The sequence below is a fragment of the Lynx rufus genome, unplaced genomic scaffold, assembly GCF_022079265.1.
Source record: "Lynx rufus isolate CCGP_SWC_20201006 ecotype Redwood Valley unplaced genomic scaffold, mLynRuf1.p SCAF_26, whole genome shotgun sequence".
NCBI lineage: Eukaryota > Metazoa > Chordata > Mammalia > Carnivora > Felidae > Lynx > Lynx rufus.
This window is the reverse complement of record NW_025814841.1, coordinates 15,941,501-15,967,062: the sequence shown is the minus strand read 5'-3', so window position 1 is coordinate 15,967,062 and position 25,562 is coordinate 15,941,501. Positions and strand designations below refer to the sequence as shown.

The following is a 25,562-nucleotide window of genomic DNA, read 5'->3' as shown; positions in this document are numbered from 1 at the left end:
AGTTTTGTATTTTTTTTTTTTTTTTTTGAGGGGAACCAAGTAGCTAGACCAGTCGTAGAAGGGAGACTTTAATTTCTTATCCTTTTATAGTTTTAGCATTTTGAATTGTGACTATGTTAAGTATTCAATAAGTAAACAACCACATTTAAAAATGAAAAAATTACCATAAGACATGAGATGACAAAGACTGGAAACTGAATAATACTGTCACACACAAAAGAAATGGGAATTCTGTGCATTTTATTCAACAAATCTAGGGCCTAAAACATTTGTAATTTAAATCTCTTCTATGTACTTTATGTATATATCCTAGAGGAAAAGGACATAAATGCTTGATGGAAATGTTTTCCTGTGACTTCTTCATAAAATCCTCAGTTATCTTCTCCTCCTTACATTAGGATTGTATCTGCAAAGAAAAAAGTTAAAGCATTAGATAAATGATGGCATTTCTTTCACTTTCAAAGTTAAAGAGCTTTCAAAATATAGTTACACTCTGGCAAACAATGAGCATACCAATTTTATCCTTAGGATCATACATTAAGCACTGATATTTTTACTTTCTTTTGTCCTTTTGATGTTGGTTAGATGAATATTTGGTAAAAATAAAACATCATCAACAATAACAAAAAGTCCTGTAAAAGCATTAAAATAATTAATGAAAACAGTTCAAAACTAAATGTTTCCACCTTTCCCAGTATGGCTTCAGACTCCTCCAACTCCTAACTAAAGTATAACATCTGCATAAGAGAGTATTATGAGCCAAAAGTAAGACTTATTTATAAAATTTTCTCCTACAGTATTTCAACAAATTTAGCTGGCAACCATATATTCTCCTTTAACTACTTAAAAATCAGCACCATATGTCACCATTTTCACCAATGATATATACTGTTAATAATAAAATTAAAGAATCAAATTGGCTGCAAAACAAACTCTGAGACACAGTACTTCTTGGTTCTGCCTTTAACTAAATTTGGGAAAATGTTATTCTCCCCTAGCCAGTATCTACCTAGCAGTAGGAAAAGTAATTTTATTTTATATTATTTGTGAGTATTTGAGAGCTAATTATTATAAGGTTTCCGGCCTGCAGGAATGCTGAAAATGTGTTAAGTCAGAATTAAATTATAATCACCCATTATAAAGCCTCTCAACCTCCCACAAAAACCTGATTTGAAACTCTAATCCAGCCTCTTGTTTTTATGCTTGTGCCAACTAAAACTAAACAAATGCTCTGGTATTTTGTCTTAACTCAAAAACCATTCATTCATAATTCTACTCAGAGCTGAAAATCTCACAAATGTATCCAGCCAAATTCACCCAGTGCGGGACCCTTCTTTTGCATGAATGCCCCCATACAAATTTTAAATATCATGTGATTCAGGTTCAACTGAATCAACCCCAAACCTCAAAGACATATCTAGCAAACCTAATTAAGAGGTGCTCAAAGTAAAAATACATACATTAAAGACAAAACATTATTTAGGTGAAGGGACTAAACGTCTATTTCTAAAGTCAGAAGAAATGAATATTTAATCTCTATGAGTAAAATGGTATTTTATACACATCTCAAAGATTCAAGAGAAAACAAACTTTACCTAAAGAGATCTTCAGCAAGTGACTCCTCTTTTGCATGTTGATTTTGAACCTGTCAAAATTGACACAATATCAAACATTTGTTTAATGACGAATGTATGGTTCATCAACTGCTATATACTGGGTAGTCACAGTTATTTTTGAGATTTCAACATCCATAAGGTCACCAGGTTTACGAGTTCTTGCCTCTACCAGTATCTCCCCCATTCACCAGATCCTCTCCATTTTCACTTTCTGCCAAAAATTCTGCAAATGTTCTCTAATTAAACAGCATTCTCCAGTTAATCCCTTCCCAAAGGCAACCGATATAAGTATATATTGCTAGCTTATTGAGTTTTTAAATATTTTTTCCAACAAAACGCTTTAAAAAAATTAAGTGTTTTGAGGTCACAGGACTACTGAAGGGGCTGAGATGGCAAAATCTACCCCCATCTTCAACCAGAGCAGCCTCCAGCTGCAATGGTTTTCTCCCCCAAGGTCCCAAGTCAGGCTCTGAGGCTGATGCTTTATTACTTCACTGACAAAAGTATTTTCAACATAAACTTGCCAAACTCCTAATGCACCGCTGAGAGGTAGGAACAGAAAAACTCTGTGCTGGGTCCCTCTTTCTAAAGTGTAGCTATGATCCTACCATGTGCCATTCAAAACCCTTCAGTGACTTCTTCCACCTACCAAAGGAAACACAAACTCTTGAGTTTGACCCTTAAAATGGGAAAAGACCTTCATAATCTGGCTCCATTCTACATTCTCAGTCATTTCTCACCTCCCTCTTCATAAACCCTGTATGTCTGTTAAAACTCAATCACAAAACAACCAACCAACCAGACTCACCTCCCAACAAATATCTCATCCCTCTCTGCTTTTGTTCATATTTTTCTCTCTGCCCAGAAGATTACCTCTTTTCTTTCCTCTTCCCCTATCTGACAATCTTTCAGTGTGCATTCATTCAATAATAATTTAGGGCCTACTATGTGCCCAGGAACATGTTCACCTCTTTACCAATGATTATCCAATCCTCTTCATTTAAAAATAACATCTGCTATGAAGAACCCCCATAAAACTTCAGCTCTACAACTCAGATTTGTCGTATCAATTTCCACCCTGTATCATATCTTCCCTAAAAGACCAGAAGTTCCTTGAATGTACATACTGTTTATTTTTATGTTAACAACCTACATTTGTGTATTTCCAGACACTATCTTAAAAGTCTTTATAAAAAAAATTTCATTTAATCTTCATATAACTTCATTACTACTATTAGACTATTATCCTAGTTTTAACCAATAAGGGAACAAAGAGTTAGGTTAAGTAACTTAAGGTTGTCGTATGAAGAACAGGATTTGACCAGGTCTTCGTAAGTAAGAAGAGCACCACCAGGTCTTAACAGGCTATTACAGAGCTTCTGAATCTGTGGAAAGGGCCTAGATGAAGGACTTGCAGGGATTCTTCCAGAATGGTTTTCTATTCATACAGGGAAATATCAAAATGAAATTACATCTTTCCACATTTTCTAATAGGTATAGCAGCACATAAATGGGAAGATAATGATTTTTATCAAGGAGCTGTCAAAAAAAGTGGCTGGTATCATTATCATAATTATCCTTAAAGGCTTCCCGGCAGGGGATGCTAATTTTAAACTTCTAATAAAGAACAATTGTAAAGAAAAATCAGCTTTATGTGTCTTAGTAGAAACATTAAGTAAAATAGTATTAAGAAATAGAAATCCTCATATTACTGACATCTTTTTAAAGGTTTGGGAGAATTACATCTCCAGTCTTTCAAAATTCCAATCAGGTTGGATAATGTCTCAAAGAATTATTATGTTTAATGCACAGAATGAAAATATCCTAAACTGAAGGAAACTTCAGGAACAGATTCAGTGATTATGAAAACAAAGACTGGTCTACAGCAGAAGCACCAAAGGAAGAACTGACAAAGAATGAAAGAAAGGCAAAAGATACTTAAGAACAGCGGCTGGGACCAGCCTGGGGAAGTATGATGTCAAAGCAGTAACATACTTCTATACAGACAGTGTAGTTGCACAACAAAGTCAACTCTATTATCTTAAAGAGTGAATCCGACCTAGTTCACCTAAAATTGTTCTAGCAAAGAGAGATTTGGTGGAATAAATCTGGAACACAGACTCTACTAATTCTAATCAAATAAACAAAAGACCGAAAGAAGTCAGCAGCTACACTGTCATTCTCTCAACCCTCCCTGTCCAAGAACAAGTAAAACCTTACAGCCATAATAATCAAGGAGCCACAGTCTTGAAAAAAGTGGCCTGCAAAGAACCAAAAGATTGATGCAGATGTTTCTAACACTGCCCCAGCACATGAAACAATGCCACAGAACTAAAACCAACCTGAGAATGCTTACCAATACTCCAATTTTGGGAAAAAGCAGCCTGAGCAGGCAAAAGAAAACACCACTGGTGGGCTGCTGGGAAGGGACAAATGGCACGGGGAAGTGAGTGGGACTAACACTGACCAGGCACAGGCGCCACACATCCCTGACAAATTAGGTAAACAACCTAAAATGGCAGGTGATTGTCTTCTGGGAGAAGATACGCTCCCTGGTACACATTTAATTCCAACCCCAGGGAAGCAATGCACAGGTCCAGCTGAGCCTTTCCTTTCCTGGATTCAAAGTCTCCAGGCAACAGAAACCAGATGCGACATGCACTGCAGCCCCGAGCACACTGCCACACTGACGCTACAGAGGCACAAGGGTCATTCTGTTCTCCACCAGCAAGCTAAGAGCTCAGGTAGGAGTAATTTCAACTACATTCACTTTTTGCCTCACAAACTGTCTTTAGATTGTAATCCCTGCATAAAATAGCACAGGATGCTTCGCAAAGCAAACAGTATCTGGACAGGGTATTGTACTCCAAACAGCTGCCAAGATCATAGAAAACCAAAAACTACTCCACATACTAAAGGGGAAACAGAGGACAGCAACTGGAACAGAACATGCAAAATAAATGAAGAACTTAGTCTGCAAGAAATAACAATCCAAGGATCAAAAAATAAAGTTAGTAGGGGCGCCTGGGTGGCGCAGTCGGTTAAGCGTCCGACTTCAGCCAGGTCACGATCTCGCGGTCCGTGAGTTCGAGCCCCGCGTCGGGCTCTGGGCTGATGGCTCAGAGCCTGGAGCCTGTTTCCGGTTCTGTGTCTCCCTCTCTCTCTGCCCCTCCCCCATTCATGCTCTGTCTCTCTCTGTCCCAAAAATAAATAAACGTTGAAAAAAAAAAAAATTAAAAAAAAAAATTTAGTAAGAACATGAAAGCAATAAAAGGAGAACCAAAAAGTTAGATGACAAAATACAATGACAATGAGAAGGGAACAAATGCTAAAACACTGAGACCTATTAATAACACCATTTCAGAATCAAATAAATTAGAAATAGCTAACACTGACTCTTTCCATGGTTATAAATGCTTTATAAATAGCATCTTACTTAATTCTCACAAAAATTCTGTGAAACGGAGGTACTATTATTATTCCCATTCTACACAGGAAGAAACACAAGCATAAAGTAATCAAGTAATCCACCCAGGGTCATATAGCTGACGAAGAATAACAGACACAACTGAAATTTGAATTTTTGACACAGTGAAAGAGCTTAAGAAAACCACAGGGAGTGCAGAAGAAATGGGTATAGAGAGTAAAGGTGATCTAATAAAAGGATGGTTACATCTTAAATATACAGAACCCAGCAAATAGAAAAATGCTTTCAAAGATGTAACAGAAGAGTTCCTTGAAATAAAAAGAAATGCATCTGCAGATCAAAATAACATACTGTATTTCAGGGAAAACAAATGGAGAACTGGGAAACACTGAGACACATTCTCACTGCTTCTGACTCGCAAGTGCAAATCACCTTTAAAAGGGAGGTAAGAAAGGACTGTCAGAAGATGGGCGGGAGCAGGGAGAATGGAGGAAGTACAATCTCCTCACTGTTGACAGCAGGGAGCCAAAAACCACCTTGAAACAAATACTGATTCTAATCTGATAGTGGTTTTTTTTCCGTATCTATCACCCCTTGGTCTTAGATGCATCTCAGAAAACAAAATATCTTGAGAAGAAACATTTGCACAAATTCAGCAATGCTTTCAGCTTTACTTTCTTCTATCGATCCTCCCCTTCTCTTGCACTCTGTCCTATTACTCCTCCTCAATAAAGAGACGTCTGGAATAGTTTACTGAATTTACATGGGTTATTTCTGGACTTCAGGATTGTAACCTCATCATTCTTTTGGGCAGTACCATAATTCTTTGAAATGTACATTTTAAATAGTAAGGCCATTTATTCTTTCAAAAAAGAAAGGAGGAAAGATGTCATTTTCATTCTTCCATTTTTTGACACTACATATCCTAAGTGACCTTGAACAACCTCCATTTTTTAGTGACCTTTGTAACAACTTTTTAATTAAAAAGCATTTTTAAAAACAAATTGCTAGAGACTACATTAAACCCACAATGAAGAAGAACAAAAACCCTGAGAAGTTAACAACACAGCCAGCTTTTGCCCTCCTCTGTGGGTATCCACAAACCATAAAAAAACTGGGCTCTGCCTTTGATGTCTGCAATGGGTGATGAGTGATATGAGAGAAAATCAAAGATGAGGAATCTAAGAAAAGACTCCAGCATTTAAGGGAGAAAGAGGAATAAAGTCTACAACACAAAAGAAGGTAAGAAAGAAACTTGTCTGCCTTGACCCTAGCACAGGGTGAAGGAAAGAAAAAAACTATCAAGTTTATAATGACAAGCTGGCCTTCACTCAGGTTTCTGAGTACTTTAGGTGATCCTAGGAATTAACTACCTAGGTAATCCAAGAAAATCACCAGCTGAGGCTAAAGTGGTTTCCTAGTAGTAGAACAAGACTGGCAGACACAACATATCTTTTCTGGAGGATTAGAACTCAAGGAATTCCCACAGATCAAACTATAAGGAAAATGAGTGGTTCACATAAAAAGATCACAAAATATGTACTTGGAAACAAGGCTCCATAGGAGATGATTAGCACAAACATAAATAGCAACAAGCATTTTAGGCACAGAAAACAAAAGAAGAGCTTACAAATATCAGCAGGGAACAAGATTTAGAAATGAATGAAACAGACATCCAAAACTGAAAAAATACAATAGGCTAAGTGAAAACTTAATGAATGGGTGGGAATACCAACTAGACAGAGTGGAAGGGAAAAGTACCAAACTGGAAGACAATGTGGAGAAGTTACCAAGAAATAAATTTCAGAGAAAAAAAAAAAAAAGATAAAATATATATAAAATAAGATAAAGAAAGGGATATAAAATTGTAGAGTTCAGGGAAGAGTTATTATCCTCACCCCTCAATTACCAAGTGGCCCTACTTCAAATAGCCTGCTGAGACAACCTATCTGGAGCCCACCTTTGGGTTCCAGGAGGACTGGACAATCAGGCAATACAAAGACTAAGAAGAAAACATTCTAACCCTAGAGGAGGCCTTTGATTATCTCTCAATTCAATAGTCCTATGTTTCTGAAATCTTAACTTCCATGCAGTAACTTCCTCTATGGCAGAAGTTGTCCACTTTACTTAATTTTATTAAATTCTCCAGTTAAAAAAAAAGTCAGGGGTTGAAAGAATTATGAATCAGGTAGATGGTCCTTTTACATAATATCCACTAGGACTCAAAACACCTAGGAAAAAAGTAAAAAAAAGAGAAGCATAGGGGACCCTGAGGGGGCTCAGTTGGTTGAGCGTCTGTCTGACTCTTTATTTCAGCTCAGGTCATGATCTCACAGTTCGTGAGATCGAGCCCCATGGGACTCTGCAATGACAGCATAGAGCCTGCTTGGCATTCTTTCTCTCCCTCTCTCTCTGCCCCTCTCCCACCCCCATGCACACGTGCTCTCTTAAAAAATTTGAAAGAAAAGAGAAGCTTATTTTTATAATCTTTCCTGTGAGTTCTCATTATAGCAGTATATAAATATATACAGCTGTTATGTGTAAACAGTGAGTTCTTGAAAATCACATTCTAACATGGAGAGCTGTAAAGCAGTTGATATTTTCCCAAAAGAGCAATGTCATAACTGAGATTTGGTTTCCTGAGACTTAGGCAACATATTAGTTATAGATATGATCGAAGACATGCCATAAGGCAAGTATGCGAAATTATAAAACTTTAAAGCAATTTCAAGTATCAAAATTATGCTGCTGATCCTAGTTTAGGGTTTTGAACATGAATTGATTATATTAAGTACCCTACTGTAAAGTGATAGGAAGACACACTCTGACATAATATGTACTTGATCAGAAATCTGTATGTTTGAACATATAAATAAAAATGAAATGAAAAATGATTGGGATTTGCTTTAAAATATTCCAGAAAGAAAAATACTCCAGAAAGAAAAAAAAAGTTGAGAAAGGCAACAGATGAAGCAAGATGTGCAAATCCTGATATCTGTTGAACCTGTGTTTGAGGTTTGTTTCATTCCTCTCTTTGTGTATGTTTGAAAACTTTTCATAATTAAAAGTTTAAGAATATGAACTAAATGTAAATAATTACTACTTAATAATCAACCAACATTATTTAATGATTTCTCTTACCTTCTTAAAACTTAGACTCTGGGGAAAAATGAGATGGATCAGTAACAACTGCCCATGGGAGGAGGCATTAAGGCAAGGTTCTCACAGCAAACAGTTGTCAATAGTATAACTGGCTTGAGATTCCCCCACTTCACCATCGAGATGGTATGTTCATGTATCATTGAACCAAAGTGTGAAAGTGTAACTAGAGAGAATGAAGTTGGACTCTAACCTTACACCCCTTATGAAAATTAACTCAAAATCAAAGATCTAAATATAAGGGCTAAACTATAATACTCTTGGAAGAAAAAAGGGAAAAAATCCTGACATTTGATTTGGGAACGATTTCTTGGATATAATACCAAAAGCACAGGTAAGCAACAACAAAACGGATAAACTGAACTACATCAAAATTTAAAATTTCTGTGCATCAAAATACAAAATCAACAGAGTGAAAACGCAACCCAGAGAAAGGGAAAATACCTGCAAATCATATATGTGATAATAGGGACTAATATCCAAAATATACAAAGAACACCCATAATTCAAAAACAACAAAAGATAAACAATCTGATAATCAGAAGAGATTTTTGAATACATATTTCTCCAAACAAGATACACAAATGGCCAATAAGCATATGAGAAGATGCTCAACATCATTAATCATTAGGAAAGTGCAAATCAAAACCACATTGAGATTCACACCAGTTAAATGTACATTATCAAAAAAAAAAACAAAAAAAAAAACTAAATGAAGTGCTAGAGAGGATGTGGAGAAACTGGACCCTTGCACATATTAGTGGGAATGCAAAATGGTGAAGTTGCTATGGAAAAATTATGGCAATTCCTTAAAAAATTAATATACAAGAAAAAAGAAATACAATAGAAAAACAGGAACAAGGTAATACTAAAATAAGGACTGAGAAATTCTCAGAACTGCTGAAAGATAATTCCAGATTTGGAAAGCCGAGTTCATTCACATACTATATAACTGATATTACTTGTAATATCCCCCGTATGACTGTACAACCATCTTTTAACAGTTATCTTTTAGTATTCTTTTATTTTTTGCTGGTTAAATCTCTTTTCTCTCCTTTACATTAGGATGTAAACTTAACTCATTTGTCTGGGTCCCATCTTTTTTAACTAATAAATCTAAAAGTCTCTAAAGAAGCATTATGTAAAGATACAAATTAACCTTAATGCTCTGTAACTCAGGAATTTTCCTTAATGAATGACCTTAGGCCAATTATCTTAAGTTTGGTTTTACGAAGGATGTGCTCTAAAGAAACCACAAGGGACCAGAATGTAAACCAAGCAAGTTGCTAGGCCTCACTTCCTACTAACCTCCATTTCCTGCTTTAACCACTCGTCTAATTCTGTATTCTTCCGAGCATGATGAGCTATTAGATCTGATCCTCCAATGATGTGTGGAAGTTTTCCTGCTCCAGGAAATATGACCTGTTAAAAAAAGTAAAAGTAGTAAGATTAGGGGCAACTGGGTGGCTCAGTCAGTTAAGCGTCCAACTCTTGATTTTGGCTTGGATCATGATCTCACAGCTATGAGACTGAGCCCTGTGTCGAGCTCAGTGTGAAGCTTTGAGCCTCTTGGGATTCTCTATCTCTCCCTTGCTCTTTGCCTCTCCCCCACTGACCCCCCTTCAAAATAAACTTCAAAAAAATTTTTTAAAAAAATAAAATTTTTCCAAACTGCTTTCCAGAAGCTTGTACTACTTTATAGCTCTTGGCCATCCCTGGGCCAACACGGATTGCTTTATCTTTGGTAACTTCATTAATAAAAAATATGTATCAGGGGTGCCTGGGTGGCTCAGTCGGTTAAGTGTTTGACTCTGTCATTTCAGCTCAGGTCATGATCTCACAGTTTGTGGGTTTGAGCCCTGCGTCGGCTCTGCATTAATGGCACGGAGCCTGCTTGGGATTCTTTCTCTCTCTCTACCTCTTCCACGTTTGCGTGCTCTTAAAATAAATAAATAAACTTAAAAAAAAAAAAGTATGTCTTCTGAATTTTGATTCAACAATGAGACTTGGTAACATGACACTGAACATGAAATAACCATTCGGTTAAGAATAACCCTGTGGTATTCATGTGCTACACCTGTGGGATGGAAAAGAATTAAGTGGGTGCCATCTAATGGGAGGTATTTCCATCTTCCACTCTAAGTAGAAGAAAGGGGAGTTCAGAACCTTTTACACATTGTCATAGTAAGCAAAAAATTAACAAATGTTAATAGTAGCTCACATTAGAGAGAAAAAGCTACAATACCTCATAGTCACAGCAAGAATCAAACAGATCATATTCTAGTGAAAGGCAGTCTTCCACAGAAACCACTTTTGAAAAAATTAACTGTATTCTGATTAATTGCTTAAGCAAAAGGTAGTAGTAAGTAGTAGGTATGGAACAAGAAGCAAATATCCCAGCAATAGACAACAAAATACAGACTGGATCGGAAATATCCTTTTAGTCATATTGACAAACTAAATACCTTATCAGTCCCTAAAAAAGAAGAAACTCTGGCTGATGGTAACACTCAGGTACATATTTATATTTTTTATATATACACATAACAGTAAAATGTCTACTTTTCATTATTTAATGTGCTCAGTTATTTTAAACAGATCTATTATCTTCATAAAGTCCTGATTTAAGGACTTTCAGGTCCTTTCAGGTAGCCAGAGATCATTATTATAAGTAGACGAACCCTTTCAATATAGCCTAAAGCCTGCCCCTTAGGGTGGAGAAGACCAGGTAAACAGCACCCTTTAAAGAATTCAGTCTCAATGAAATTTGTTTCCATGTATTCTTTATATACTCAACATATATTTATTCACATATTCATTAACTGTCAGTTTATGTTCTTACTAGAATAATTTTAACTGTTTTAAGCAGAAGAAATAGTATCAGTTTTCAACATGAACCGCTTTTACTATTTAGCATCAACAGTATTTCTAAAAACATTTCAAACGCTGCCCTCTGGTGATACTGTAGTTAAAGGAATACCATACCTTTTTGAATTTCTTGAAATTCTTTAATTGACCATAATCACTATTTACACAGGATGTATTTCTGGAGGTAAAGTTACTAACCACCAGTGATCTAAATTCAGTCAGTAACACCTTCCTTGGAAACATATCACCATCACCCTGAAGCTCATCTTTGATCTTAAACGGGGTTACGACGGATACATAAGCAGAAAAGATAAGGAAAAGAAAATTACTTATTTGGGCATCTACAGAAAAAGTTCAAATACCTGAGGAAAAAAAAAAACACAGTAAAAAAGGTTTATTTCTGGCACCCAAACTCTGTATTTGGAAATCAAATCATAACTACTTCAAAACCAGAATATTACTTACTCAAATACTCTATACACTCATCTATGACAGAAGACTAAAACTATTTAGCATTTTTAATTTAGTAGCTTATTCCAATGAATATCATCTCAATACTTCATCTTCTATATATTTTCTCAGCAAGGAATCTGTTTTGTCTACTTCTTATCATAAAAACCATGAACTAACATTAGTGTAACAATCTGTTCTACAAGTTCTCATCTACTATATTTAAGCTTCCTTGGATTTTCAGTAACATTATTTTTCACATCTCCAAAAATCATTAGTTCTGGACACACTCATTACTCATTAACTGAAAGCCATTTTTTTAATTGCAGATTGACAGTATTAAATCAGCCTGAAGATTCCTTCCTGTTACTGGATGAGATTCTTTAGGTCATTTTCTATTAACCAACTAGTTACATATCAACATTGTCAGAGCAACTCAAGGCTGACCATCTAAGTTTTTTACTCTTTTACTGCCTATTCAAATGGAAGTTGCTAACAGGACTAAAATAAAGACAGGGAGAGAAAGAAAAAAAGTGGAAAGTCAAAAGACAAGGTTCATCTATTAGTGACAGAATGTAATTAGGAACTCTAATAAATTAACAATGACTTAATACTTTTGTAAATGTGTTTTAGCATTTAGAAATAATTCACATCCATTCCTCTATCTGATATAAATGATCACCCTGTTGGAAAAGTGCTGACCTGATTTTATAAAGACCTGAGGTCCATAAATGTGAAAGTGACTTGTTCAGGATCACACATTTATGCAGAAGGCAGGGAATTATACTCAGGCTTTTCTCTATCCTCTTTTTGCTATCTCATGATTATAATATGATCAAATTATTCCCAGAGTAAGCGTAACTATGAAATAGATCAAAATTACACAAAGGGAAATAATGAATCCTAAGAACGTAAACTAATAGTAATTGATCAGATGTTGCTCATTAAGTCAAATCTTTATAAAAATTAAAGAAAAATTTCCTTACAGATAGTTCTTCTTTAGTTGACCACAGTGTATCTTTCTTGAACTCACATTTCTTCCCAATTTCATTTTCTTGCTAAAGAAATAAAAATACTGTTCATAGAAATTATAAAATGGCAACTTTAAAAATATTCATGTTCTTGACCCAGTTATTTGATTTTCAAGTATCTTTCCTAGAAAAGCTGAGAATAGAAATCTATGTAAAAAAAGACACTGCAGTATGAATTACAAGAGCAAAGAGGACACAATCTAAGTTCATACCAGTTATTTTACAATATGATGTGACCATAGTATAAATGAGTAAAAACGGCTATGAAATTACATTAACAGTTGATTCTAAGTTTGCAGAATAAAAATTAATAAATAAAATACAATATTGTCTATGGTTATCTACAGATGGTAGGTAGGATTATCAACAAATTGTTATGTTTTGATTTTCTGTATTTCTACATAGCTATGTACTACTTTTATACTCTAAAATAGAAACATTTTTAAAGGATTCTATCTAAATTTACACTTAGTATTTTAAATTGCCCTTAATCCAGGAAAAAGGAAATAGGGTTACTTTAATTACTCAAGATATATGTCTGCAATAAAATGCAAACTGCCTTGTAGTTTCCTTCACATCCAATATCCAGACCAGGTTCCAGACAAGAGCATATTACATAGATGGCTTTCTGACACTTTCAGTAAAAACTATAATCCCTTGGGTACACTAGGGGAGCATACGATTTTACATCAAATTTTCAATGATTCAATATTAAATTCAGAAAAACTGTAATAAAAAGTTGGAAAGAAAGGACAGAAAAACAAATGTACATACTTTGTTTTTGCTTAGGGACTAAAGAGAATTAATACTTTTATCAATAGTAAGGTTAAAAATTTATACTAAGCCTACCATGTGCCCTTTCACTACTTTCATATACATCACCCACTGCAAGTTAATCACAATCAGAACATTTTACACCCCCGCCCTTTCTCCCTTATACTGCCCCACTCCTTCAAACCTGCTCATCCTCTTGAGCAGTTATTTCCCATCCCAGAGAATCATGTTACAACCCACCCAAGCACTCAAACTCTAAACTTGGGAATTATCCTATACTCTTTTCTTCTCTCTCCATTTCTCATGCTGAGTCAATCACCAAGTCTTGGAGATTCTTTTTTTTTTTTAATTTATTTATTTTGAAAAGGAAACAGAGTACAAGTTGGGGAGGGGCAGACAGAGAGAGAGAGGAGAGAGAGAATCCCAAGTAGGCACTGCACCATCAGTGCAGAGCCCAACACAGGTCTCACACCCACAAACATGAGATCATGACCTGAGCCAAAATCAAGAGTTGGATGCGTAACCGACTGAGCCACCCAGGCGTCCCTGGAGATTCTACCTTTTAAAGGCCTAGCAAACTTATCCTTTCAGACAGCCTTTCATGTTAGCATGCCCGATGCCTGGAGTAACTGGATAAATGAATGTCATTCTAAGAAAGCTGATAAAAGGAACTGCCAAAAGAGCAGAGTAGCCCTACATTTTCGTCCCAGTTCAAAACCTAGCTAAGCAACCTTGCCAAGTTACTTAATACCTTACTATCAATTTCCTAATCAGTTCAATGTGTAGAGTACTGCTTCACTGCAGAATTGCTATAAACAGAATGATGATATCCAGTAAGTGGTAGGTATTACTACTAGGTTTTGGAAGATACTGTAGTTAAGAGAAGTGGAAACCTTAATTTAGAACAGGAGGGTAGAATGAGGTGAAGAAAAGATGCTCTGCACTCAGTGGGTGCTATTAAGAAGAGGAAATGTTAAGAAGGATGAGTCATGTTTGCATTTTGTGAGACTATGAAACTGTAAGGCCACGACACAGGCACAGCTGTCATATATATAAGGATAAACTTCTAGCAGGAATATCTAGTCAAAAGCTTTCTATTTCAGCTTATAAAAAGTATTATAAATGTGCTAGAACCTATATTTAAATCCCAAAATAGAAAAAGAGTGGTTCTATCATCAACAGATTTTAGAAATCTAAGGAATCCAATGTCAAAGAGAAGTTTCACATTTTTGCCTTAAAATTGCATTTTTTTTTAAATTTTTTTTTTTTAACGTTTATTTATTTTTGAGACAGAGACAGAGCATGAACGGGGGAGGAGCAGAGAGAGAGGGAGACACAGAACCGGAAGCAGGCTCCAGGCTCCGAGCCATCAGCCCAGAGCCCGACGCGGGGCTCGAACTCACAGACCGCGAGATTGTGACCTGAGCTGAAGTCGGACGCTCAACCGACTGAGCCACCCAGGCGCCCCGCATTAAGTTTTTTAAATGAAAGGATTAAGAATTTTTTTCCTGATAATCACTTCCACAGCTAAAAAAAATAAGTGCAATTCCTTTATTCCATGAACACCTCATCTACAAGGACTTTCCAACAACAAATTCTTAAAACGATAAAAGTGAAAAAATTAAAAATAATCTCCCATTGTTTAAGGTTGATGAACTGCATCAATGTCAACTTCCTGGTTGTGATATTGTACTGTAATTATACAAGATGTTACAATTAGGGGAAACAGGATGAAAGGTATACTGGATCTCTCTATATAATTTCTTACAACTGCATGTGAATCAACAATTATCTCAAAATAAAAAGTTGTCAAAAATTATCTTACACTGAAAGCAAAATAACAGGCTCTTACTAAATATGTAGAGTGTTAGAATACAGTGACTGAACTTTTAATATACCCAAAAGTATATCACAATCAAATCACTATTCATCCTCCAGAAGATTTCTGTAATTTTATTTAGAATGTTATGAATTCTAAAGTAGTAAAGTAAGGACAGAGGAAATTATGCTACAGAACCACAGAACAAAATAAAGTAACTGTATGCCCTAGTATCAATATACAGCACGTAAAGCTCAGCTATTAAATGAAAGGTCTTTTCAGATACACAAAAGACTGTTTACTAAATCCCGTATCACTGGTGTATAATGATCACTTCCTGTCTCTCCCACTCTAGGATCAAATGCCCAACCCTGAGTGACCATGAACCCTGGGAGAATGTGCAGTCAATGCAGAGTATTTCAGAATATTAACAGCCATACAGGAGGGGCCAAAGAGTTCTGCTATTAAAACCATAACCATTTTCAGACAGCTGTAGCCACTGTGAACAGTGGACCAATCTGGGATAGAAGAAAAAAAAAAGGCTATTAAAAAAATGAAAGCATGTAATAGCACAAGACTAGAGAAAGAAAATAAGAACATACCAGAAAAAACTAAAAATGAGTACAGGAGGAAAGATACACTGCAAGGGAAATGCATTTCCACGGTGTAATGAAAATAATATAAATAGAGTCTAACTTTCTAAAGATTAAATGCTTATAGTATTAAGTAGTCTGAACACAAATTTTGGAATAGTCTGGAGCTAAAATAACATTGTAAATTCATAATACAAATAAACATACCTTTATAAAGAGATACAAATTTATTAAATGTAGTTAGGAAATCATCCCTTGGACTTCACCAATACCACATGAAACCAACGTGAAGTTCCACTCTAGTGGAAATTGCTAAGCAAGTAACTTACAGGATATATAAACCACTTGGTTCAAGTAACCTCTTCTGTAAAGTGACAGCTAATCTTTGATAATAAAGAACCTCCCTTTCTCTGAAGTTCTCAATTTGGCTAAACAGGATCTCACTGTCTATTCTTTCTTCCTTACTTATCTAATGCTAAATTTGTTAGGGACAGCAATGTGTCAAGCTTAAAACATTTCCCATACTCTCTTGTAGACTAAAGGTGAGGGACAGGGAGTCATGCAGACCATTACTAAATTCTGGCTAATAACCAAAGTTATAAAGTGAGGTTTCTGAAAGAGCTCCTTAGAATGTGAGGGGGAACTTAAGTGGAGAGGCCTTTTTACCCTGTCCCCTTCTCCACCTTGTTCTTCCTCCCTGGAAAGTTGACATGATGGCTAGAGGTGCCACCTAGTAGAGAGAAAAAGAGACACCTAAGAAATTAATACCATGGAACTTCCAAGCAGCTTTGGTTACCTACTTCTGGGCTTATTTTATTATTTTTAAAAATTTACATCCAAGTTAGTTAGCATATAGTGCAACAATGATTTCAGGAGTAGATTCCTTAATGTCCCTTACCCATTTAGCCCATCCCCCTTGCCACAACCTCTCCAGTAACCCTCGGTTTGTTCTTCATATTTAAGAATCTCTTATGTTTTGGGGCGCCTGGGTGGCTCAGTCGGTTGAGCGTCCGACTTCGGCTCAGGTCACGATCTCACGGTCCGTGAGTTCGAGCCCCGCGTCGGGCTCTGGGCTGATGGCTCAGAGCCTGGAGCCTGCTTCCGATTGTGTCTCCCTCTCTCTCTGACCCTCCCCCGTTCATGCTCTGTCTCTGTCTCAAAAATAAACGTTTAAAAAAAAAAAAAAAGAATCTCTTATGTTTTGTCCCCCTGGGCTTCTTTTATAGGAACAAAAGAACCCTACCTTATTTAAGCCACTGATTTTAGAATTTTTAAAGACAGCAAAAGGAATTCTGAACTAAAAATGAGGGAGCATTTTCTGGGAAGAAAACTGGATGTATCAAAATCTTTGGGGATTTTGGTCTGGGTATCCATATTTTTAAAAAAGCTCACCAACTGGGGTGCCTAAGTGGCTCAGTTGGTTAAGCGTCCGACTCTTGATTTTGGCTCAGGTCATGATCTCGTGGTTTGTGAGTTCCAGCCCTGGGTTGGGCTCTACTCTGCACTGATGGCATGGAGGCTGCTTGGGATTCTCTCTCTTTCTCTCTCTCTCTCCCCCTGCCCCTCACCACTCTCTCTGCCCCTCCCCTGCTCACATGCACCCTATTTCTCTAAAAATAAAGTTCAAAAAAAAAAAGCTCACCAGCTGATTCTGATGCATCTGATCCACAGAAAGGCATTTAAGATTCACTCAAAATAAACTAACAAATAATAAGGATTTTCTCTCATAGGAAGATGCCAATATATAGGCTAAACAGGACACCTACTTTGTTTTCTCAACAGTAGTTATAGATTTACAGTGCTTGATACACACTAGGTTAACAAATACTTATTAAATCATTATACCTTCCAACCACTTAATCTTTATCCTTTTACTCAGTCCTGTCCTTATGCAGTAGCCATTTACAGGAGGGGAGTGACCACAACCATGAACAAGAGTAGAGCTAATCAACCTAAATGAAAGATCAGAATATTATATTTTTACTTCATCAGGTCCATGCTCTCACCTAATGACCTAACTATTCTACAGAAGCGGGCAACTTAGGCATAAAATACAAAATAATCTGAAGACTTTTCTTAGATCAAAGTGGTAAGACAAGTTATTGACATTCATGAAAATAGGATATTAAAGACCAAAATGAAAATAAAAATTCCTACTGATGTTATACCTGATTTATCTAACAATTTATTTCATAGTTTGTTTTACTAACTTTCTTCATTTTGGTATGTCTGCTTGCTCTATTAAGGCATCTCCTATACTTACCATCAGTGCCAAAGGTCTCATGTAATAGTATAGTAATAATACAGCCTGGAACTATATTAATCATGAACAACAGTTTGTTGTCATTTATTATATACTGTCAAAGAAACACTATTTTTAATATTTACCTTATCCACCAACAAATCCTTACACTTAATACTGGGTGCTGAACACATGAACTTTTTCAAGGAAACAGTGGATGCTTCTACTGTCTTAAATTTCTTTTTAATCTTCTAAGTTTCTGTCTGTGATACTTCTCATTAAAAAAGGTTACTTACAGATATTCTGTTACTTTCTGGTATTGCTTCACCATAATTAAAAGTGCCATTTGTTTCTATATCCAATCTTGGCCTTTTCCTAATATTGACATCTTCCTCTTGTTTTTGAACTTTCACTCCAATTTCTAACTCTGATTTTGTGTTGAGTAACTCTTCCAATATTTCATCTTCAATGGCTAAATCATCAATTTCTTTTCTTTTTTCTGATCTTAGTTTGTCTGTAGAAAGAGATTCATTGGCAGAACTTTTCACAGTGGATTTTAAATCTGTATCTGTAAGTAAGTTATCTGGTTTCTTTTCCAGAAGCTCACTCTGAAATAGAGACTGTTCCTCATTTTTCCATACTGAGGGTGGAGCAGGTTGTGTCTGTTCTAACAGAGAACAAGACATTTCTATTCTTGCTGATTTGGGTGAAAAAATTTCTTGATTTTCTTCATCTCTTTCCCTTCGATTTAAAAAAGGAGAGAAGAAAACAAAACAGAAAATGAACGCAGCTGATATCTGGCAATATTCACTTCCTCCCATTTAATGCACAATATTCTTGTTTTTATTAATATTACTGGGAATAAAAAAAAAAGGACACCTGAAAAAAGTACATAATTCATATAGACTACTGCTTTCATAGGACTGCCAACCCAACGGCTAAAACAATAGGGAGAAGTCTATCTTCTCTGCTAAGGCAGCAGTAGCTAATAAATCAATGGAGGGGAAAAGGTAGGAAGATATAAAAATACAGAGGATTTGTTGCCGGGAAACAACAGCTTACTTTATAATGTAGGGAACTTGCAGGCAGGGAAAAATTACCTTGGAAATAAAACCTGATGGGTTAATGAGAGCTAATTCAAGGTAATAAGTCAGAGTAGCTCTATCCACAACACAGCACAGACTATACACTGCAAGTAATATGTGAATACACGGGGCGCCTGGGTAGCTCAGTTGGTCAAGCGCCCGACTTCAGCTCAGGTCATGATCTCACAGTGCATGGGTCGAGGCCTGCATTGAACTCTGTGCTGACAGCTTGGATCCTGAAGCCTGCTTTGAATTCTGTGTCTCCCTCTCTCTGCCCCTCCCCAACTTAGTGCTCTCTGTCTCTTTCTCTCTCTCTCAAAAATAAACATTAAAATTTTTTTTTAAAAAGTGACTATAAGAGTTTTCTATACAATACTGTTTAAGTACTGAATAGTTTATTCATTTATATACTGTACTTCTAACATCCACAGGGAACATAAAAATGTGGATCTCTGCTTCCCAAAAGTTTACTGAATTCATGCTAATTTGGAATAATCAAGGTGATATTTTAATAACACAAATACAGTATCAGGGTACTGGACAGATTTATCAAGAGGTTTCTGCAATAATTTAGGTAGAGTTTAAATCAGAGAGCTGGCAATACAAACAGATGAAAAGGGAGGAATTTAGGAAACAATGAAAATAAGAATTACAATATTGTTTTGGGGGGGTAGAATAGAGAGTCAAAGATTTTGACAAAGTGAACTACTAATAGAAAAAATACATAATCGATGACAGAGGAGAAAAGATTTAGGTGAATTATTTGGGAAAACAGCAGAAAATTCCTGTGGGAAAGCAGAAGTGAGGTTTAAAGGTTAAGTTAAGGCCAAATATATTGATCATCTGTAACAAAGTCATGAAACTCTGAAGGTACCACATACAACACATAAAAAGCAGTAGTATGAAAAAAGAAAGAAGTCCTCAAAGGGGGCAGAGAAGCAAAACAACCAGAAGCTACTACTACTTCCGAGAAGACACTGTAAGGAGAATAAAGATTCAAGAGTTGAGTATACCAAAGGCCACTAGAGCTAGCAACTGTGTCAATGGTTACTTTTCAAGGACATCATGTCAAGATGAAATATTGCTGGTTAAGAATTATTTCATACAGCAATGGGAGCAGTAACAGTAATATCTTTTTTTGAGAAGTTTAATAGTGATTGTGAAAGACAAAAGGCATTTGCTAGAGGAAAGAACCAAGTCAAGGGAAGGTTTCAAAAAATAAAAGGGACAGACAGCTTTTGAAAAGAGAAGGACCTAGAATAATTAAAGGCACTGGAAACTGAGAAACTAACTGAGAGCATGGTCTTAGAGGAGGTAAGAGAAGTTGAAAGAATGAGGTGTGGGAAAGCTCTTCTTCAAAAGAAGCATGGTAAAATGAAATAACAGGTAAGCTAAGCTATCTAGGAAAAAATAATCTATCTACAATGACCTTAGTGAAGGAGGAGATTTGGACATATCTGAAAGGGCATGAGGTCAAAGAGTCAGTTTTCCACAGAAGCATTTTCAAGCAGAACACAGACTAAATGCCATTCTATAATCATATAACAGATATTAATATTTTTCAGAGACACAGAAGCATTATTTTAAAATATACCGTTTTTTGGTAGACGGCTGAAAGTAGTTTTTGATGGAGTTGGTCTGCTGCTGAGAAGCCCGATCTCTACTTTTATTTACACCTGAGAATTTATTTGGTGAAAGCTGATAGGTTGGGATTTTCATCCTAACCAGAGTATTTGATACTGTATTATTATCATTAGAGCTTATTTTGTGGGGTTCCTTCGCAGCGGATATTTCTTGTGAAGACATTCTGAATTTCTGTTCCACTCTGGAGATTTTGATTTCTTTAGGTCTTTCACTCAAATCCATGCTGTAGCAAAAGAAAAGAATGCAAGGTAAACAAGTGGATTTACAGCAATTTTTATCTAGAAACAAAGTCCTCTAAATAGTACTAATGTGATACAGCTTTAGAACATAATTATCTTTAGACAATAATTAAATGAATATATTTCACTACCTCAAGAAAGTCACTCCTTTTTCATCAAAGCTCCCTAAAGACAAATGATAACTTTCTCTTCTTCATTCCTTACGGCACACAATGTCCGGCATACTCTATTATAAAAAACTACCATACACACGAGTATCACCCTAGTATTCTATTAAAAATTAAACTAGGTGATAACCTAGGTAATTATTACTTTAAAATTTCAGAATTATTTTCATGCAAAAAAATTAATTAAAAAAAGGAAAATCAGAAAAAGAACAATCTTCTACAATTCCAGCATCATCTATAAGGAGATATTTAGATTCCCTTTAGAACTAAATTAGATAAATTTAGATTCACATGAACTGATATGGCTATATTCTACCCAGATGGCAAGAATATAGATGAACTAATAATGGTTATATTCCAGCCAGATGGTAGTCCCTAGAATAGAACTCTATTCTCTACCAGAAAAATATTGAAAACACACACATGGTTCTACAATGTATGGTTAAACATATACTGCCTTTAATACTCTTATTTCACACACACACACAAATATTCTTATTTCACAAAAAACTAAAGTGGTCATACAGATGACTTTCAAAACATTAATAGTTTCTCTTTAAAAAGTTACATCTAGGCTGGGGCACCTGGGTGGCTCAGTCGGTTAAGTGTCCGACTTCGGCTCAGGTCATGATCTCACGGTTCATGGGTTCAAGCTCTGTGTTGGGCTCTGTCCTGACAGCCTGGAGTCTACTTCGGATTCTGTCCCTCTCTCTCTCTGCTCCTCCCCTGCTCATGCTCTGTCTCTGTCTCTCAGGAATGAATAAACGTTTAAAAAAAAAAAAAAAAGCAAGTTACATATGGGGCGCCTGGGTGACTCATTCGGTTAAGCATCCAACTTCGGCCCAGGTCATGACCTCATGGTTCGTGGGTTCGAGCCCCATGTGGGGCTCTGTGCTGACAGCTCAGAGCCTGGAGTCAATTTCAGATTCTGTGTCTCCCTCTCTGCCCCTCCCATGCTTGCGCTCTCTCTCTCTCAAAACTAAACAAACATTAAAAAAAATTTCTAAAGTTATATCTGACCTCAATATAACAAAAGGATACATTAAAATTTTAAATATGATCCAATATAGTGATATCACAAATATCTTTCAATATGAATAGTTTATTATGGATTATTTAAAATATACTATCTTAAATGAAAAATACCGAAGAATATATATAAGTTGCCCTTGCTCAAAAAAAACCCCAAAGAACAAAAAAGGCCTCTTCAAATAGAGAACTACTAGAAAACTATCTTCACAAACAAATATTAATTGTTTAGATAGCCAGGTAGAAACACAGAAAGGATCTCCAAGGGGCGGCTGGGTGGCTCAGTCGGTTAAGTGTCCGACTTCAGCCTAGGTCATGATTTTGCTGTTCCCGAGTTCGAGCCCCACATCGGGCTCTGTGCTGACAGCTCAGAGCCTGGAGCCTGTTTCAGATTCTGCACCTCCTTCTCTCTCTCTGCCCCTTCCCCACTCACACTCTGTCTCTCTCAAAAACAAACATAAAAAAAAAAAAAAAAAGTATCTCCAAAGTTGTAATATTCAGATAAAGGCAACATTATACAGTACACATTTATTTCAAAGTTATTTCACCAGTCACAAAAAAAGTGCGTAATTCTTTTTGGTCTTCCATGTGCATTTCTAAGAAACAACAACAAAAAAACTTTGTAAGACAGTGGTTAGCAATCTATGGCTTATGGACCAAATCTGGCCTCCCACTTATTTTTGTAAATTAAATTTTATTGGAACACAACCACACACATTCATTTACATGTTGTCCAAGGCTGTTTTCATGCTACAATGGCAAAGCTAAATAGATGTGACAGAGATCAACGACCCACAAAGCCAAAAATATTTACTCTCTGGTCCTTTATAGAAAGTTCACCAATCTTGCCCTAAAACATGACAATCCCATTCTCCCATACTTTATCTCCTAAGAACTAATCTGAAAGTGGCACTGACTTTACTTCTTAAATATACTATTAACTCACTGATAGAATTAAGTGTCTGTTAACAATGAAGCTTTACCATGTATCTGCTTGCTCTGATTCCGTATCAGCTACATATGTTGTAGTGTTCACTGGGGCACTTAGCATTAGTTTTTCATTGACAGACAAGCCTTGGGAAAAGCTTGGCCCTGGAGTCATCTTCAATGCTGTAAATCACACAAGCAAAAGGAAGAATCATAACTGCTAGACACAAGATGAACATTTTTTCACTTAAAATGGTTAGACTGTTCCATGCCGAGGGAAGTAAGTTGGTAACATAGAACACAGTTATCTTCAGTCAGTGGAGCCAACAAATACTTAACGAAATAGCCTAAAAGCAGCCTGTTGGCATTTGTAATGGGCTTATCTGCATCAAATCATTTTAAAGCTACATCAAATCTTTCATGAAGTATAATCTTAAATAAAAATAAAACCAACAAATTATAATTCAAATTATGCTTTAAGTCAGTAGGCCAAAAAATTGCATTTCTTCCCCACAGAAAGAATATCGACCCTACTTGGTCTACACAAATCAAAATTAAAGTGAGTTTCACTTTCTGAAGGAATACTATCTGAAAAAAAAGACATAAATAGTTTTAGGCACAAATTTTGTGGTCACTCCAGAAAACCATAATGATTACTTCATCTTTTCATTAATTAGAACAACAACTTAATTCAAGTGCCACTCTTCCAGCATACTTTTCTGAACCTCCCACACTGAATTAGGTATCCTTCATTTCAGCTCCCATACCACCCTTTACATCACACTGTTAACTTTTTGCACACTTACCATCAGCTACACGACCTGCATTAAATTATTTAACCTCTCTATGCCTTAGTTTCCTCATTCATTAAATCTGGATCATTTTGTTTTGAGGCACAATGAATTGATACATGGAGAGCACTTAAAAAAATGCGTGGAAACAGTAAGTACTATGCAAGTACTGTATTAGCTGTTATCATCACTTTATATTACGCTTGTTTACTTGTTACTTTCCCTTATTAGACTTGGAATCTCGAGAGTAGGAACTGGCTGTTGTTCATATCTAAATCTTTGGTACCTGAGCAACGTTTCAGACAGTACATATAAATAAGTTAATGGAATTAAATTATTAAAAGAAAATTTTAAAAAGTTGACATCTACTAAGTTAAATTATCACTTGTTAGGTCCTCATGACATAGGATGTGCTAAATAAATGTTTATTGCTGATTCCAAATTCAGGTATATAAATGACTTGTCACTTTCCTTATATGACCTCCTTAGAAGCTCATTCACATCTCCTTAAACACACATATCCTTAGAATTCATGTCAGCGTGCCCCTAAGGTTGTAAAAAATAATAATTACAAATACTTACATTATTACTAAAAGAAACTGTAAGTAGAATGTAAAGATCCAAATAAGTGATGTTTGTCAACAAAAGATTTATAATGTTTTCCTTCCTAAAAATAGTATATAGGAAGGAATCTGATTGGCTCACCTCTTTATTCCAAGTGATTAGATTATAGGTATATTACAAATATTCAATAAATATCTGAATTAATAAATGAAAAAATATGGAAGGAAGAAAGTAAGGAGGGGAGAAAGGGAAAGATACAGGATTTTGTCTATTCCCCCACAACGGGTTATGGTGTAAAATTGTTTATAAGTCAGATGTCTAGGACTTGGAAACTATATAGACCCACCTATGTGTATTTGCAAGAAGTTAATACTACTGATTGTATGTTGATTTTTACTCCTTATGACCCTGTTTCTATATGAAATGATACAATAGAAAAGGTACTAGTCTAAGTGTTCAAAACACCCAAGCTTTAGGATTGGGCTGAACATGAAGTATTTACGGAACCTTATCTTTTCTCAGCCTTGAGAGCTCTCTTACCTTTTGAAAGAAAGACAGATTAGATGATCTCTAAGGCCCTTTTGGCCATAACACATTTCCAACAGTGGATGATAAAACTTTGTTGCTCCACACTGGCAAAGATAATCCTGTGTACCAACAATTTAGTTCAATTAAGGAAACATTCATACCTAGTACAGACAAGTACTATGCGCGGTGCTGTCAGGGAATCCAAAATTAGTAACAGATAATTAATCTAGTGGCTGAAAGAGGCATGGAAACTGGTTACATTTCAAAGTAAGAAGAAACGCTAACTGGAATGCAAAAAAGTTACTGGGGTACAGAAGACACAATAATTCTGATTTGGAGAGTTATGGGAGACAAAACAACTTAGAAAAACTTCATGAAGTAGGTAAGCATTTGCAGAATGAATCAAATTTTGAAGAGCAGTATTGACATTCTAGAACAGGGACCATGATGAGCAAGATCAAGGAGTGTGGAAACTATAAATAATATGACACATATATACTGTAGGGAGATGTATTTTTAAAAAGATGAAGATGGGAGAAAGGCTTTATCAGCTAAACTGCTGAGGGCTCAGAACTCTTGATGAAGGGCTCAGGGTTTTACTTCATAAAT

At 35.9% G+C, this 25,562-nt stretch overlaps 1 protein-coding gene across 3 annotated transcripts in view; it reads right to left on the bottom strand.

Annotated features, from left to right (window-relative positions):
* Positions 1-223: 223 nt before the first annotated feature.
* The window catches only part of NBN (nibrin), a 51,513-nt gene continuing 26,174 nt past the window's right edge, over positions 224-25,562 (bottom strand). For 2 of the 3 annotated variants that reach the window (XM_047088932.1, XM_047088931.1), the window contains exons 9-16: positions 23,127-23,253; positions 20,659-20,931; positions 18,276-18,720; positions 12,507-12,578; positions 11,188-11,343; positions 9,511-9,624; positions 1,596-1,645; positions 224-406 (exon numbers count right to left, since the gene is read on the bottom strand). In XM_047088932.1, coding sequence (XP_046944888.1) covers positions 376-406; positions 1,596-1,645; positions 9,511-9,624; positions 11,188-11,343; positions 12,507-12,578; positions 18,276-18,720; positions 20,659-20,931; positions 23,127-23,253 — 1,268 coding nt within the window. In that variant the 3' untranslated portion in view covers positions 224-375. The remainder of the gene's footprint in view (positions 407-1,595; positions 1,646-9,510; positions 9,625-11,187; positions 11,344-12,506; positions 12,579-18,275; positions 18,721-20,658; positions 20,932-23,126; positions 23,254-25,562) is intronic. The other variant, XM_047088934.1, reaches the window with a different exon arrangement.